This window comes from Pleurodeles waltl, chromosome 2_2, assembly GCF_031143425.1.
Source record: "Pleurodeles waltl isolate 20211129_DDA chromosome 2_2, aPleWal1.hap1.20221129, whole genome shotgun sequence".
In the NCBI taxonomy this organism is placed as follows: Eukaryota; Metazoa; Chordata; class Amphibia; order Caudata; family Salamandridae; genus Pleurodeles; species Pleurodeles waltl.
In genome coordinates this window covers 1179861309-1179877131 of record NC_090439.1, presented here as the reverse complement: position 1 = coordinate 1179877131, position 15823 = coordinate 1179861309, and the positions used below count along the sequence as shown (strand labels likewise).

General features: G+C 46.4%; 1 protein-coding gene across 1 annotated transcript in view; it reads left to right on the top strand.

Annotated features, from left to right (window-relative positions):
* LOC138283051 (C-type lectin domain family 2 member L-like) overlaps window positions 1-9995 on the top strand; it is a 170642-nt gene extending 160647 nt beyond the window's left edge. Inside the window, exon 5 of the mRNA XM_069221192.1 lies at window positions 8555-9995. Within this exon, the coding sequence (XP_069077293.1) occupies window positions 8555-8666 (112 nt within the window). The 3' untranslated portion in view covers window positions 8667-9995. The remainder of the gene's footprint in view (window positions 1-8554) is intronic.
* The last annotated feature ends 5828 nt before the right edge of the window (window positions 9996-15823 follow it).

Here is a 15823-nt window from a genome sequence, read left to right as displayed (position 1 = left end):
TATAAAAGCACTTTATGGCTCACAAGGGAATGCAGCATATATAAATACTAATAAAATACACCCCAGAGAAGACTGTGTAGTTTTTTTTTTTTGTCAGTGCCCTGGACAAAACTTACTTTTTCTGTTTAAAGAGCATTGTTTTGTCTGTGCAGTGCACTATTTTTAATTACGTTGTATAATTAATAAAAGTGTGCTTAGGAAACAAAAATGCACTTATGTCAAGTTGTGTAGTGCATTATCAGTGTAATAACAAGCCCTCTCCTCTATAAATGCAGTTCATACCTGCTGGATGAATAATGTCTTGCTGATAGTGAGCTATGATGCTGTTGTGGTCTGCCAAGACTGGATCTGATCTGCGGTATTGTCAGGCTTGGCACCTCTGCCCCTCTGGCTGGTATGTCTGACATGCTGGCACTGGTGGAGTGGCCATAGTTCTGTGTGAAGTGACATAAGTTGTTGGTTTTAGTCAGCCAGGTTTGTTTCGTGGGGGCTGGTTCATGCCTCACATTGACACTTTAGTGTTGTCGGACCATGCTTAAGGCATTCTGTCCCCTGGGTCTCAAACAACCCCAGGCCTGATAGCTCTGACAGGCACCTCACAGTATGGGCACTAGGGCCCTTATTAAGATGTGACCCTCTGGAGTGCAGTTTACATGCTTCCCCTGTGGTGTGGTCTTGGCCTGTGAATGGTGTGAAGGGTACGGGGCACTGGTGGCAAGGCTTGGCCACAGCACGTGGGTACCTGTGGGGCAGAGCAGCAGGCAGTGACTGCTCCTCACAGGGCTTCGGGAGAGACCAGTCTCTGCAGTGCCAGTCCTTTTAAGTGCTGCAGCCTGTGGTCACTTTTAACAAGGTCCTTAACTGTCCTGATATGTTGTCCTTCTGGGTGTGGTGACTGGCCTTTGGTAAGTCAGGTTTCCATACAGGGTGGCCAGTCACATGGCTAACATCGCCCTGCCCACACAGAGGAAGTCTAAGACGTCAATCGTCTCACATTTTGGTTCCTCATCACATTTAACTCTCAAATGTCAAGCAGCTCTCACTCTTTGAGCCCTGTGTGAGCTGCAGAGGAGGTAGTTGTAGGTGGCTTGAGGGAGGAGCTGCAGCACAGATGTGGTCCTGCACCGTGCAGGTTCAGGGGGAGGTTTAGCTTTAGAGCTGGAAACCAGCCCACCTGCTGATAAACATCCCTGAGTATGTAAATGACAACCCTGCTGGGGACCTGCCCTGCATGCATTGTTACATGTCTTAGGGCTGTTCTGTAAGTCTACAGGTTTAGACCCCCTAACACAAGGAATGCGCTATGTATGAGAAAGGTGGATCCGGTTTACTGCAGACCTGCACTCTGCCCTGTTTCATGAGGGGCGAAGTTCACGCTGGTAAATGAAACAGTCCATCTCCCAGGAACGCAGTGGTATTCAACAAGCACACCTTTCATGCTTAGAATGCCACACTCAAGCATCTGTACTAATTATAACACAGTGTATTTTTAAAAACACTTATTGCAGTATTCTATGAATTAGTGCATGAGTTATGGCCACGGAACATATGAAGCAGGTCACTGTTATAAGGGTGAACACAACACATGTGTATATTGTGGTGCTCAGCACCCAGGGTCTGATTTAGAGTTTGGTGGATGGGATACTCCATCACAAATGTAACGGATATACCCGCTGCATTAGAAGTGCCGTTAAATATAATGCACTTGTACTTAGGCAGACGGCAATAACCGCCCCAAATGTGACCGAGAATTCCATCTGCCAAACTCTAAATTACGCCCTCAGTTCCTTATTTCCTACACCCACTCTTATCACTCACTACTCTGAGAGCTTGAAAGATAGGTTAATATTGTCTTTTCCAGAAGTGTTACAATTGCAGCTCTGCGTACCTGCCACACAGAGGGCCTCTGTGTTGTCAGACCTTCAGCCAGCAGGGCAAGGAGGAGGGAGCCTTCTGTTACTGGAGTTCAGTCAAACTCAATTACAGCTCCATAGGTCCAACGTAGGCCTAGTAGGAACCAGCCAGTAATATGAAATCTGAGTCCGCTCTTCAAAGCTCGAGGACTAAGACCTCTCCAATCTGAATGGTCAAATCTCAGAATTTATATAAAACAATAACCACATTAAAATCTAACTGGTCAAACTGCTTGTGGATGTCATTTAAAATACGGGGAAATAACACATAACCAAGGGACCGGGGTATAAACAATATTAGACACAAATGGTCCCCAAGGGTGAAGTGTCGCCCTTGTGGACCATTTGCACTGATGTTGATTGTGGATGTCAAGAAGAATTCAGGCAGAATCAGTACTTATATGTGGCATCTCTGTGCACATATCAATATTATATCTCGTATATATTTACCAGATGACCCTGGGACATAGATACTATAGGGTATCTTGGCCAGAGTCCTGTCTTGATGCTGCTGATAAACTAACAGGAAAACGTTGTTGTTCAAGCTAAGTGTGCCTTTGTGTCATGAAAACATGTAAATATCTTCTTTAAAGCTGACAAAGAGTAATAACTAAAGTCAAGCTGACACTAAGCACACTTTAAGATGGAGTCCCGTTCAGATATCTTTATCAGCACGTCATGCCCGTAGTGTTTATTAATTACACTAAGCATGTTTCAAAGGGCTCACATATTCAGTCAGATGAGTGGACAGAGCACAAGAGTATGATCTGCCCGGGATCAAACAGTTTGTTAAACTAGTAGACCAGAGACTGTGGCACACTGCTGCTTGCTGCATTTGTCACCGTATTGCATTAAAGTGAATGTACCATGAGACTGGGTACTTCTCCACTCCCCCTAGTAATCACAATCATATATTTTTTTAACCACACACTTACTAGGAACATTTATGTTGCTTCTAAATACTTCCAGTCTGGCAAAAACACAAACAGGGCAATAAGTCCAAAAGTGGCCAAATGGGATGCCCGGATTTAAATCTGTGTCACCTAGTTTCAGGTTTCAAACTAGTCCGCTAAACCACAACTTGGGTGGCAGTGATTCTGATGACAAAGCCAAGGGACTGCCCTTCCTAGTGAAATGTCATAGTTCTGTGGGTCTTGCCCACCTTTAGAATAAAGTGTTTATTTCCTTTGTGCCTAGGTGTAACAATAAAGCTGAGATCAGATGTCAAGTCTCCTAGTTGCATGGATAAAACATTATGTGGATGCATGGCCTTATTCACAGTAATACTGATATTTACCATTGGTGTTTCAAGATTTAGAAGTATTTCATTCCTTTTGGATACCACAGTTGATCATTTTCTAAACTTGCTTTTCATAAGTTCCCGCAGTGAGCAGCCAAGGCTTATCCCAGGAGTAGGTACATGAATTAAAACTCAAATACAGTATGATCACACTTAAAAACTTCAATCTGCAGCTGAGCTATAGCTAAGATGGCCTGAGTTAGAGGAGGGGACTTTAGAATGAAACCTCAAAAATGAAATGTGGAATTGGAGCAGCATTTCTTGACATTGCTTTGTTTCACAGAGGTGAACAGAGCACAACACAATAATATGAACCCTCTTCATTCCCACCACTTGTGCTACCACCCACAGGCAACCACCACACCATGTACCAAACCTGTTCCGCCCAGCCCAGAACCACCCTCCTTTCCCCATCTCTCATCATGAAAGTTCCATTCACCAATCAATAACTTCTGGCTCTTCGTATAAGGATCGAGCATCCACATCTCTGGATTCCCTAGACCTGCACGTTTCCCTTCTTAGCATCTTGTCTAAACTTGACTCACTAACGAGAGAACTGAAGAGATTGTCCACAGAGCTTAGAATCACAAGCCACACAAGCGCAACCATCCAAATGATGTTAACACTTCAGAGTCTTCTGTGCCAACCAGTTAACCACCACAGCTACCTATGGACCACATACTTCAGGAGCATCAAAGAGGTCTTGCCAGTGGCATAACATAAGCCCCTGCAGCTCCCGGGGTACCGGGGTCCCCAAGCTCGAACGGTCCCCCTCAGCACAGTACCCTAACCTAAAAGATCCTGACTGTAGTTTGCAGGGAGGCCCCTCAGGTTTCATTACATTACTGAGACTAATCACTGTGGAATTTGAACGCACTTTTGCGACAAACAAAAAGCGAGACACTTTTACACCAAGCTTCAGCTCGCAGTACCTCTTTCAAGGAAATGTTGCCTAAAATTGCATACTGCTGTATTATACACTGACCACAATCACCCAATAGAAGAGGGGCAGCAACAGTACTTGCTGGTGGCATTTGGGCCAGTTTGGTACTTTTACTCACCTCCTATGGCACTGCCCCGGATTAGAACCTTCTGGAGAGAGGTCTTAATGAGGGTAGAACCCTCTAGATTTTGCGAAAGGACACGCTATCCCAATATTATTGGGCGCAGACAAACATCTATTGCTCTCTCAGTTAATAAGTTGCATGTAAAAAGAGAAATGGTGAATATTTGAAACGTCTTGGAACAATATATTGAAATTCCCCAGTCCTTGAAAAGCAACCTCTTTGAAATTGAGGTGTGTGGTCTTGGTAGTGAAATAGGACTATTAGCATCATACCTGGGAACAAGGTCCAGGTGGACCAAAACGCGTCGGGAAGGAGAGTAGGGTGCAATCAGAAGTCTGTTTGAACTTTACAAACAAAAGAGCCCACATGTGAGTGTGACTCCATTTCTTCTGATGACAGAGGCGTTTTCCTATATATATATATATATATATATATATATATATATATATATATATATATATAACTCGCAAACAAGTCCCGGAAAGCAGGTGCTCCATACAGCGGTCCTGGAAGGGCTCCGAGAGGCCTAATGCATCCTCCAACACTCCCTTAAATATCAGGAGAACCAGGACACCTCCAATGTGAAAATGTAATTTATTTCAGCACAAACATCCAACGCGTTTCGGCAACGGCCTTACTCATGGATAAGTCATTGCTGGAGTGCACCAAATAAAAAACCCAAGTTAATCATAAACATAAAAAACAGACAAGTTCTAAATTCATCCACCAAAGGGAGTCCTTTGTATGCATGTATGCCCACTTGGGTGTTATAGGATTTAGGGGGTGATTCTCACCCTGGCGGGCGGCGGAATCCGCCCGCCAGAGTTCCCCCTCCAGAATACCGCTCCGCGGTCGGAAGACCGCTGCGGTGATTCTGGGTTTTACACTGGGCTGGCAGGCGACCGCCAAAAGGCCGCCCGCCAGCCCAGTGCAAAACAACCTTCCCACGAGGACGCCGGCTCCGAATGGAGCCGGCGGAGTGGGAAGGTGTGACGGGTGCAGTGGCACCCGTCGCAAATTTCACTGTCTGCAATGCAGACAGTGAAATTCATTGTGGGGCCCTCTTACGGGGGCCCCTGCAGTGCCCATGCCATTGGCGAACTGCCAGGAACAGGATGGCGGTATGGGGTGTCTGAATCCCAATGGCGGCGCTGCGCGCTGCGCCGCCATGGCGGATTCAAAAGGGCAGTGGAAAACCGGCAGGAGACCGCCGGTTTTCCACTTCTGACCGCGGCCGAACCGCCGCGGTCAGAATGCCCTGCGGGGCACCGCCAGCCTGTTGGCGGTGCCCCCGTCATTTTAGCCCTGGCGGTCTTGGACTGCCAGGGTTAGAATGACCTCCTTAGTGTTAGCAATTGAGACATGGGTATGAATATTTAAGATTTAAAAGAAAAATATATTAAGTTTTAAATTCTGAAAATATTTATATTTAATGTACCTTGAGATTATAATGAATGATTTTATAATTTTGTACATTTGCTATTAGATTTTACTTGCTGGTTAGTGATATCATAAGGAATTTTTATGACAGATTTTGAACAAATATTAGAGTCAAATTGGATTAACAACTTGCAAGATTATGTTACTAACTACTGTGTAATTGGTTTATAGATGCCCTGTAAGATGGCCTCTGCAATATGTGCTTCATGGTGGATGAATTTAGAACTTGTCTGTTTTTTATGTTTATGATTAACTTGGGTTTTTTATTTGGAGCACTCCAGCAATGACTTATCCATGAGTAAGGCTGTTGCCGAAACGCGTTGGATGTTTGTGCTGAAATAAATTAAATTTTCACATTGGAGGTGTCCTGGTTCTCCTGATATTTAAGGGAGTGTTGGAGGATATATATATATATATATATATATATATATATATGTATATATATATATATATATATATATATGTATATATATATATATATATATATATATATATATATATATATATATCTTACCTAGTGGTTGTCGCCACTAGGTAGTTACAGTTAGGACATAGTTTATATATAAAAGGCTTTTTTTCACTTTTTTTTGTGCCGCTTGACGAATCTTCACAAAACGTTCCACAAATATTTGCCAGCCCCGTCAGCTGCTGTATGGGAAGTTTCAGATTGACCTGCAGGGGGAGGAAGGGGTGAGATAAAACGGGGTCCCAAAACAAGTTTCCCCCATTCATTTTTCCATACAGGTTTTGAACAGCCATAGCGCAAAAACTACTGGACAGAATTACACCAAATTTGGATGGAAGGTAGGTCATGGTCCAGAAAGAGTGCTGACATGTGTTGGTGTAATTCCATTCTCTAGTTATTGAGAAAATAAGGAGAAAACACATTTGTATATCTAGGATCTAGGGACATGAAGGATTCACGACCCTTAACGATCTTGTGCTGAGATCTGATTGGCTGTTAACACTTGAAGTGTTGTCAGTCATCTTGGGACTCATCTTCAGTCCGGTCCCTAAAAATAAGTTTTAAAAAAACAAAATGGGCCAGCGTATGAATACCTTGATCCCTTAGCTCTGGTGGTGGGGCCCCAAAGCCCCAGTCCCTCCCCCAGGACTAAAAAGCATTTTTTTTAAATTTTACTAGCAGAGATGTGGTGGATCACAAATCCGCTCATAAATTCTTTAAAAAAAACAAAGTGCAGGGCAACATGTTAATTGGAGAGGGTTGGTGCACGGCCCCCCTCGCTGCCCCAGGGACCACCACCCCTGGGGAAAACACTTCTGGGGCTAAGTTCTTGTTGGTGGGCTCCCCTGGTGGAGCTATAGATGGACCTGGAGACCGCCACACTCCAAGGTCAGCTCCTGCTACGTCCCGGGGCATAGCTGATTGCTGTGGCAGCCAAGTCACAGCAAACATTTTGGCTTTCGTCAGCGAGACCTTTAAAGCAGGCCCGCAGTCAAAATCCAAAGTTTCATTTCTGTCAGGGGACAGAGATTAAGGGCCTGATTTTTACCTTTTTAGCACTGCATTGGAGTCATTTTTTTATGCAAAAGTGGCGCAAACTTACAAAATCCAATTATATTTTGAACGTTTGCGCCGCTTTTACGTAAAAAAATTAGCCTGTAAAGGGTTTTGAATTTTTTTTTTAAATGATTTAAAAAAGAAAAAAAAAAGTAGGGACTGCGGGGAAGCCCATGAGGGCTCTCTCTTGGTCCCACATAGCCCACAAAATGCTAAATAAAAATAAAGAAAACCCCCATAGCTCAGTGTGAATGTTGCAGACCTTCACACTGAGCTATGGGCGTTCGAGTCAAGCTGGACTCCTTTCCCTTTTAAAAAAATATATATATGTACTTTAAAAAAAAAATTAAATACATTTTTTGTTAAATCCAACAAAAATGTCTCATTCTAAGTATATGAGATATTAAAGCCTACAAAACTCTCTCTGTCTCTCTTTCAATCAATTTCTCCCACTCACACACCCACTGAGACACTCACACACCCAATCACAGACTCCCTGGCAGCCTCATGCAGTCACTCACAGACCCACGCACACACTGACGCACACCCACTAAAATACTGATATATGCACTCACACAACCTAAGGTAACTATAACTCTCGCCCTTGCCATGCACTGCTAATTAACCCACAAATTACAGCACTCATGACATCTTTGATAACATAATTGATAATATCAATGTAATATTGCAGTAAAGTGTTTGGTGAAAAAATTGAAAATACTGTGCATGGCGAGGTCGTGAGTTATAGTTACCGTAGGGCACCAGTTATAGTTACTTGAGGTAAATCTAATTATAACTGGTATTTCAGTGGTTTTGTAGATTTAAAATGTGAGCCTAACTATAACCTCCCTGTAACCTTTGTTTTTTAAGTGTGTGTATGTGTATATATATATATATATATATATATATATATATATATATATATATATGTTATAAGCGTGATTGCCGTGGCGTGCACTTGGGCCCTGTAGAAAGTGTTATGCCGAAACGTGTTGGCCGTGACTAGATGCAAGTTTAAGCCTAGATATAAGATTTCTTTTCTAAATGATTTTTGGATCCCTGCCGTACAATGTGTCCATGCTGGTGCAGCTGATCGTTGGTAGCAAAGAAGTATATATATAATATATTTTTAAAAATTCAAACTTAATGCTGAGTTCTTTTCACTATATTGATTACGCCCTCGTCATGACCAGCACTGGTTGCTGTTCCATTGTGTCCACTTTCCATAAAGTCTCCATGTCTCACACCAGCTGCATTGAATCCCCGCCTCTGCCTCTCACTGTCTAACTGTGGAAAATGTCTGTCTTTCCAGGTGTTCGATAACAGACTTCGGGGAGTGCATGTTCATTGGATTCCGAGCTGTGTACTTGTCTGCATGTCACCTCCCCAGACCCTACATTTGTACTAAGGAGCCATATGTGTGAACACAGGAACCGAGGGGGCTGCAGAAGGTCTGTCTTTGACACTAGGTGGCGCTGTTACTTTTGTACTAAAGAAGCCGTATGAGTGAACACCCTGTGAGGCACCGTGGACACTGCGCAGAACCTGTGTCTGCCACTGGGTGGCGCTGCTGCATCATATTCAATGAGAACAATATCTTCATTTAACCTCCCACCAGTTTACACTCCTTATCTGTTAATGACGAGGGCAGGAACAGATCTCCCTGTGGACCCGGCGGTGGCAGAGTCCAGCTCAGTGAGGATGAGAGTAGGAGCTGCTGTTGGCCCTCCTGATGCTCCAGGGCTAATGACACAAAACTCAGCAGCCGCCCTCTGCAGAGCGTTGTCATTGCACCGCCTCACAGTACAGCACCCCTAGGTGTCAGCTGCTTTCATGTGAACCTATAGGCAGATGGATGCTCGGCCTGTGGGGTGAGGTCACAGCTCTATCCCGCCTGTCTGCAAATCAGAAGTCCAAACCCTGGAAGGGCTCGCGGGGGGTCCATCCTTCTGAGTTTGGTAAATCAGTGCCATTATTTCAGGTAACAGTGAAATCCGTGATTCATTTAGAAACAGCAGAAGCGAAGAATGAAGTGTGATAAAAAGTGCTAGTGGATTAGACCTATTTATGAAGTTTCTGTCTCTGCATTTGCCGGGGGAAATGACGTCAAACACAAAACTCGTGGCCACAGTTATTAAAAGCAATCCTGAAGATTCTCTTGAAGCCAAACCACAAGCCAAGGTAGAAAAATTTATGCAAATCTTCTCCCATGTTCTTTCACTCCTCACTCTCTGTTTCTCCATTTCTCTCTGTATTTCACTCCCTCCTCTTTCTTTTCTCCTGTTTGTTTCCTTTGCCTCTGTTTCTCCCACTAAGAAGAGAGACCGAGTGTATGTATGATGATGTATTGAGTGCCTACACCCATCAGTGACCACAAAGGCACTTTCACTCATAAGCCAGACTGACTGGTATTACCGTCACTTGTTCCACTTTAGGTCTGGCACAACCCTACGAATTTTGCTTTTAAGTAAAAAAACTTTAAAAAACTACAGAGATATAAATCGGGACTTTCCATGAGCCCTCTTCATCCATAGGTCTGCTCACCTGTCATTACCATTCTGTTACCACCCACCTCAGCATACAGCACAGGGCAGTAGATCCGCCCAGTCCAGCCATTGGCTGCCTTCAGAGTGAGTGACAGTGTGATACTTTTACACAATGTGCACATCCCCCTTAAAGAAGGTCCTCAGAAGGTGGACTGATGTGGTATTTCTTGTCAATGAAATGATTTGTTCTTTACATTTAAAACACAAAAAGGAAAAAAAAAAAAATCTCTGTTTTATTTTCTTCAATCGTTGCTGCTACTGGAAAGTTAATTACTTCACAAAGAATGATCCATCAAATTAGTTTGTGAGTCAGGATTCTGTTTAGATCAGTTTGTTTATCACCAGCGCCCTCTAGTGAAAAATAGGCAATCTCTGTATTTATTTATATATACATTACGATTTCCATCAGTTTATAAATCTGACATTAAACATATTATTATACCTTTTTACAACAAATGACCAACTGTTATGATATGCTTAATTAATCAATGAAATGACTGCACTATGCTGCCTCTTGCATGTGAGAGCGCACAGCACCAAGGATTTAAGCAATTTGAAGGAAGGGAGATGGTTGATCCTGTGAAACAGAGAATAAAATATCCTCAGCCGTAGAGTGTAAGGATATTGCAAGTCTCTCCAGATATCCAGGCTCTCCTTGCTTCCTTACCTGCCTACACCTTACACTCTATACTGATCCACCTCTTACACTCATACCCCTTAACCTGCTCTCCTGGCTTCCTTCCCTGCTGCCACCTTACACTCTATACAGATTCACCTCTTACACTCATGCCCCTTACCCTGCTCTCCTTGCTTCCTTCCCTGTTGCCACCTTACAGTCTATACAGATCCACCTCTTACACTCATGCCCCTTAACCTGCTCTCCTGGCTTCCTTCCCTGCTGCCACCTTACACTCCGCACAGATCTGCATCTTACATGTGTGCCTCTTCCATAGATGCCCCCTTCCCAGCTGCCACCTTACACTCTACACGGATCTACCTCTTACACTCATGCCCCTTACCCTGCTCTCCTTGCTTCCTTCCCTGCTACACCTTACACTCTATACTGATCCACCTCTTACACTCTTGCCCCTTACCCTGCTCTCCTTGCTTCCTTCCCTGCTGCCACATTCCACTCTATATAGATCCACCTCTTACACTCATGCCCCTTATCCCTGTTCTCCTTTCTTCCTTCCCTGCTGCCACCTTACACTCTATACAGATTCCCCTCTTACACTCATGCCCCTTACCCCTGCTCTCCTTTCTTCAATGTATGCCTCTTCCATAGATGCCCCCTTCCCTGCTGCCACCTTACACTCTGCACGGATCTGCATCTTACACTCATGCCCCTTACCCTTGCTTCCTTCCCTGCTTCCCTGCTTCCACCTTACACTCTGCACAGATCTGCATCTTACATGTGTGCCTCTTCCATAGATGCCCCCTTCCCTGCTGCCACCTTACACTCTACACAGATCCACCTCTTACACTCATGCCCCCTTACCCTGCTCTCCTTGCCCCCTTCCCTGCTGCCAACTTACACTCTACACGGATCTACCTCTTATACTTATGCCCTTTACCCTGCTCTCCTTGCCCCCTTCCCTGCTGCCACCTTACACTTTACACGGATCCACCTCTTACACTCATGTCCTTTACGCTGCTCTTCTTGCCCCCTTCCCTGCTGCCTCCTTATCTTCTATACTGATCCACCTCTTACACTCATGCCCCTTACTCTGCTCTCCTTGCTTCCTTCCCTGCTTCCATCTTACACTCTACACGGATCCACCTCCTACACATATGTCCCTTACTCCTGCTCTCCTTGCTTCCTTCCCTCTCCCTTACACTCTGCACTGATCCATCTCTTACACTCATGCCCCTTACCATGGTTCACCTTGCCTCGTTCCCTGCTGCCATCTTACACGCTCCACTGATCCACCTCTTACACTCATGCCCCTTACCCTGCTCTCCTTGCTTCCTTCCCTGCTTCCACCTTACACTCTGCACTGATCCACCTCTTACACTCATGCCTTACCCTGCTCCCCTTGCTTCCTTTCTTGTCCATCCGTTACTCTTTGCAATGATCCACCTCTTACGCTCATGCCCCTTACCCCTACTTTCCTTGCTTCCTTCCCTGGTCTCTTCTTACCCCTTGCTTTTTTAATTATCGCTGTGTTTTGTAGAAGGAGTCTAGTGGGCTCAGTAATTCGTTTGCTTTGCCTGGAGTATTAGAGGTTTCATCCTAAGATGAGAGTTGTTTTCCATCTTCCGATGGACAGACCTCTTTGTTCCCCTGCCTGAAGGTTGTGCTGTAATTGAAACTGTGTTTAACATACCTGTTTTACCATATGCTATAAGTGTATTTCATGATATATGTGTGTAATATATTCAATACCTCTGAACTGTATAGAATGTATTGGACTTTCACTGATTTTATAAGTTGTGTTCAACAAGCACCTAGAATCAGGACAGAGAAGAACCCCAATATTCCCAGAGGAATCTGAATCTTCTGCCCTAGGTTAGAGTTTCTGCCTTTCTTGTGACCAGTTTTTGCTAAACTGAGCCTCGCACTGACTGTTAGGACATGGTCAGTTTTTAGGTGTTAAAGGTTGTGCTATGTACCTTGAAATACACATTTATAGATTATTGTGATTAAACTGATGCTTTATCCTTTTATGGCTGTTAGCTCAATAGAAGAATTTGACTGATTGAACTGATTTTATGTGTTTTTTGTGGTTATTGTTGTAACCGAATGAAGAATGAAAAGTGATCCACCTCTTCCACTGGCATGGTTGTCACTTACCCCACTGTCCTTGCTTCAGTCGCTGCTCTCACTTAAAACTCAGCACTGATCCACCCCTTACATTCATGCCCCTTACCCTGCTCTTCTTTCTTCCTTCCCTGCTCTCTTACTCTCTGCACTGATCCACCCCTCCCACTCATGCCACTCGATCATTGAATATGAGCAGCTAGATCAGACCAGGGGCAGGAGACACCAGGAACAGACCAGAGACAGCAGGCAGCAGGAAAAGCAGGGACAGGAGACACCAGGCAGCAGCATCAGACCAGAGACAGGAGACACCAGGAACAGACCAGACACAGGAGGCACGGGGCAACAGGAAAAGACAAGAGACAGGAGACACAGGGAAACAGGAAAAGACAAGAGACAGGAGACACCAGGCAGCAGCAACAGCCAGCGACTGGAGACACCAGGGGACAAGTACAGACCAGGAACAGGAGACACCAGGCAGCAGGAACAGGCTAGAAACAGGAGACACCAGGCAGCAGGAACGGACAAGGGACAGGAGACACCAGGCAGCAGGAACAGACCATGGACAGGAGACACCAGGCAGCAGGAACAGCCAGGGCCTGGAGACACTAAGGGTCAGGAACAGCCAGGGCCTGGAGACACCAGGCCGCAGGAATAGCCAGAGACTGGAGACACCAGCTGGAGGGAACAGACCAGGGACATGGGACACCAGGCCGCAGGAATAGCCAGCGACTGGAGACACCAAGGGACAAGTACAGACTAGAGACAGGAGACACCAGGCAGCAGGAACAAATCAGGGAGAGGAGACACCAGACAGCAGGAACAGGAGACACCTGGCAGCAGGAACAGACCAGGGAGAGGAGTCACCAGGCGGCAGGAACAGCAGGGACATGAGACACCAGGCAGCAGGAACAGCCAGGTACTGGAGACACCAGTCAGCAGGAACAAACCAGGGAGAGAGACACAAGGCAGCAGGAACAGATGAGGAACAGGGGACACCAGGCATCAGAAACAGACCATGGACAGGAGACACCAGGCAGCAAGAGCAGACCACTGCCAGAGAAGTTACTCCTGCTCTCCTTGCTTCCTTCCCAGCTTCCAACTTACTCTCTGCACTGATCCACCCCTTCCACTCATTCCACTCGATCATTGAATATGAGCAGCTGGATCAGACCAGAGACAGGAGACACCAGGAACAGACCAGGGGCAGGAGACACAGGGCAACAGGAACAGACCAGAGACAGGAGGCACCAGGCAACAGGAACAGCCAGGGACAGGAGACACCAGGCAGCAGGAGCAGACAGGGGAAGGAAACACCAGGCAGCAGGAACAGCAGGGACAGGAGACACCAGGCAGCAGGAAGAAAACAGGAAGAGGAGACACCAGGCAGCAGAAACAGACCAGGAACAGGAGACAAGAGGCAGCAGGAGCAGAGCAGGAACAGCAGACAAGAGGGAGAAGGAACAAACCAGAGAGAGGGGACAGCAGACAGGAAGGACAGACCAGGGAAAGAAGACACCATGCAGCAGGAACAGACCGGGGACAGGAGATACCAGGCAGCAGAAACAAACCAGGGACAGGATACACCAGGCAGCAGAAACAAACCAGAGACAGGGGACACCAGGCAGCAGGGAAAGACCAGGGACAGGAGACATCATGCATCAGGAGCAGACCAGGGACAGGAGACACCAGGCAGCAGGATCAGAATAGGGACAGAAGAGTTACCCCTGCTCTCCTTGCTTCCTTCCCAGCTTCCAACTTAGTCTCTGCACTGATCCACCCCTTCCACTCATGCCACTCGATCATTGAATATGAGCAACTGGATCAGACCAGAGACAGGAGACACCAAGCAGCAGGAACTGACCAGAGACACCAGGCAGCAGGAAAAGCAGGGACAGGAGACACCAGGCAGTAGCTACATACCAGGGACACCAGGCAGCAGCAACAGACCAGGGACAGGAGACACCAGGCAGCAGCTACATACTAGGGACACCATGCAGCAGGAACAGACCAGGGGCAGGAGACACCAGGCAGCAGGACAGACCAGGGACAAGAGACACCAGGCAGCAGGAACAGAACAGGGACAGGAGACACCAGGCAGCAGGAACAGACCAGGGACAGAAGATACCAGGCAGGAGAAACAGGACAGATACATGAGACACCAGGCAGCAGGAACAGCCAGCGACTGGAGACTCCAGGCGGCAAGTACAGACTAGGGACAGGAGTCACCAGGCAGCAGGAACAGACCAGGAAGAGGAAGCACCAGGCATCAGGAACCGACCAGAGACTGGAGACACGGGGCAAGAGGAAAAAAACAGAGACAGTAGAATCCAGGCAGCAGAAACGAACCAGGAACAGGAGACACCAGGCAGCAGGAATAGACCAGGAACAGGAGACACCAGGCAACAGGAACAGCCAGGGACAGGAGACACTAAGCGGCAGGAACAGCCAGGGACTGGAGACACCAGGAGGCTGGAACAGCCAGCGACTGGAGACTCCAGGCGGCAAGTACAGACTAGGGACAGGAGACAGCAGGCAGATGGAACAGACCAGGAAGAGGAAACAACAGGTGGCAGGAACAGCCAGGGGCTGGAGACACCATGTGGCAAGCACAGACTAGGAACAGGAGACACCAGGCATCAGGAACAGACCAGGCACAGGAGACGCAGGCACAGAGCAGGGACAGGAGACACCAGGCAGCAGGAACATACCAGGGGCAGGAAACACCACGCAGCAGAAACAGACCAGGGGCAGGAGACACCAGTTAGCAAGAACAGACCAGAGACAGGAGACATGGGGAAACAGGAAAATAACAGAGACAGGAGAATCCAGGCAGCAGGAACAGACCAGGAACATGAGACACCAGGCATCAGGAACAGACCAGGTATAGGAGACACCAGGTGGCAGGACAGTGACTGAAGACACACACCAGGCAGCAGGAGCAGACCCGTCACAGGAGACATCAGACAGCAGGAACAGATCAGGAACAGGAGACACCGGGCAGCAGGAAGAGACCAGGGACGCTCTGCTTCTGTCCACCAATCACTGACTGCAGGACATTCACAGACTGAAAGAGGATGAGACCACTTCATGACAATCTCATTTCCAGGCAGTGAGTGAGACAAGCCAGTGAATTTGATGGTTTTAAGGGGGTCTTTCTGATTTTTGTACAATATTTTTAGATCATTATTCAGTACAATATTCTTCTAACCATGTATCCAGTTTCAAGACATTCAGTGAAATTAGCACTGTTGTACTGTTGGATACATTTCCA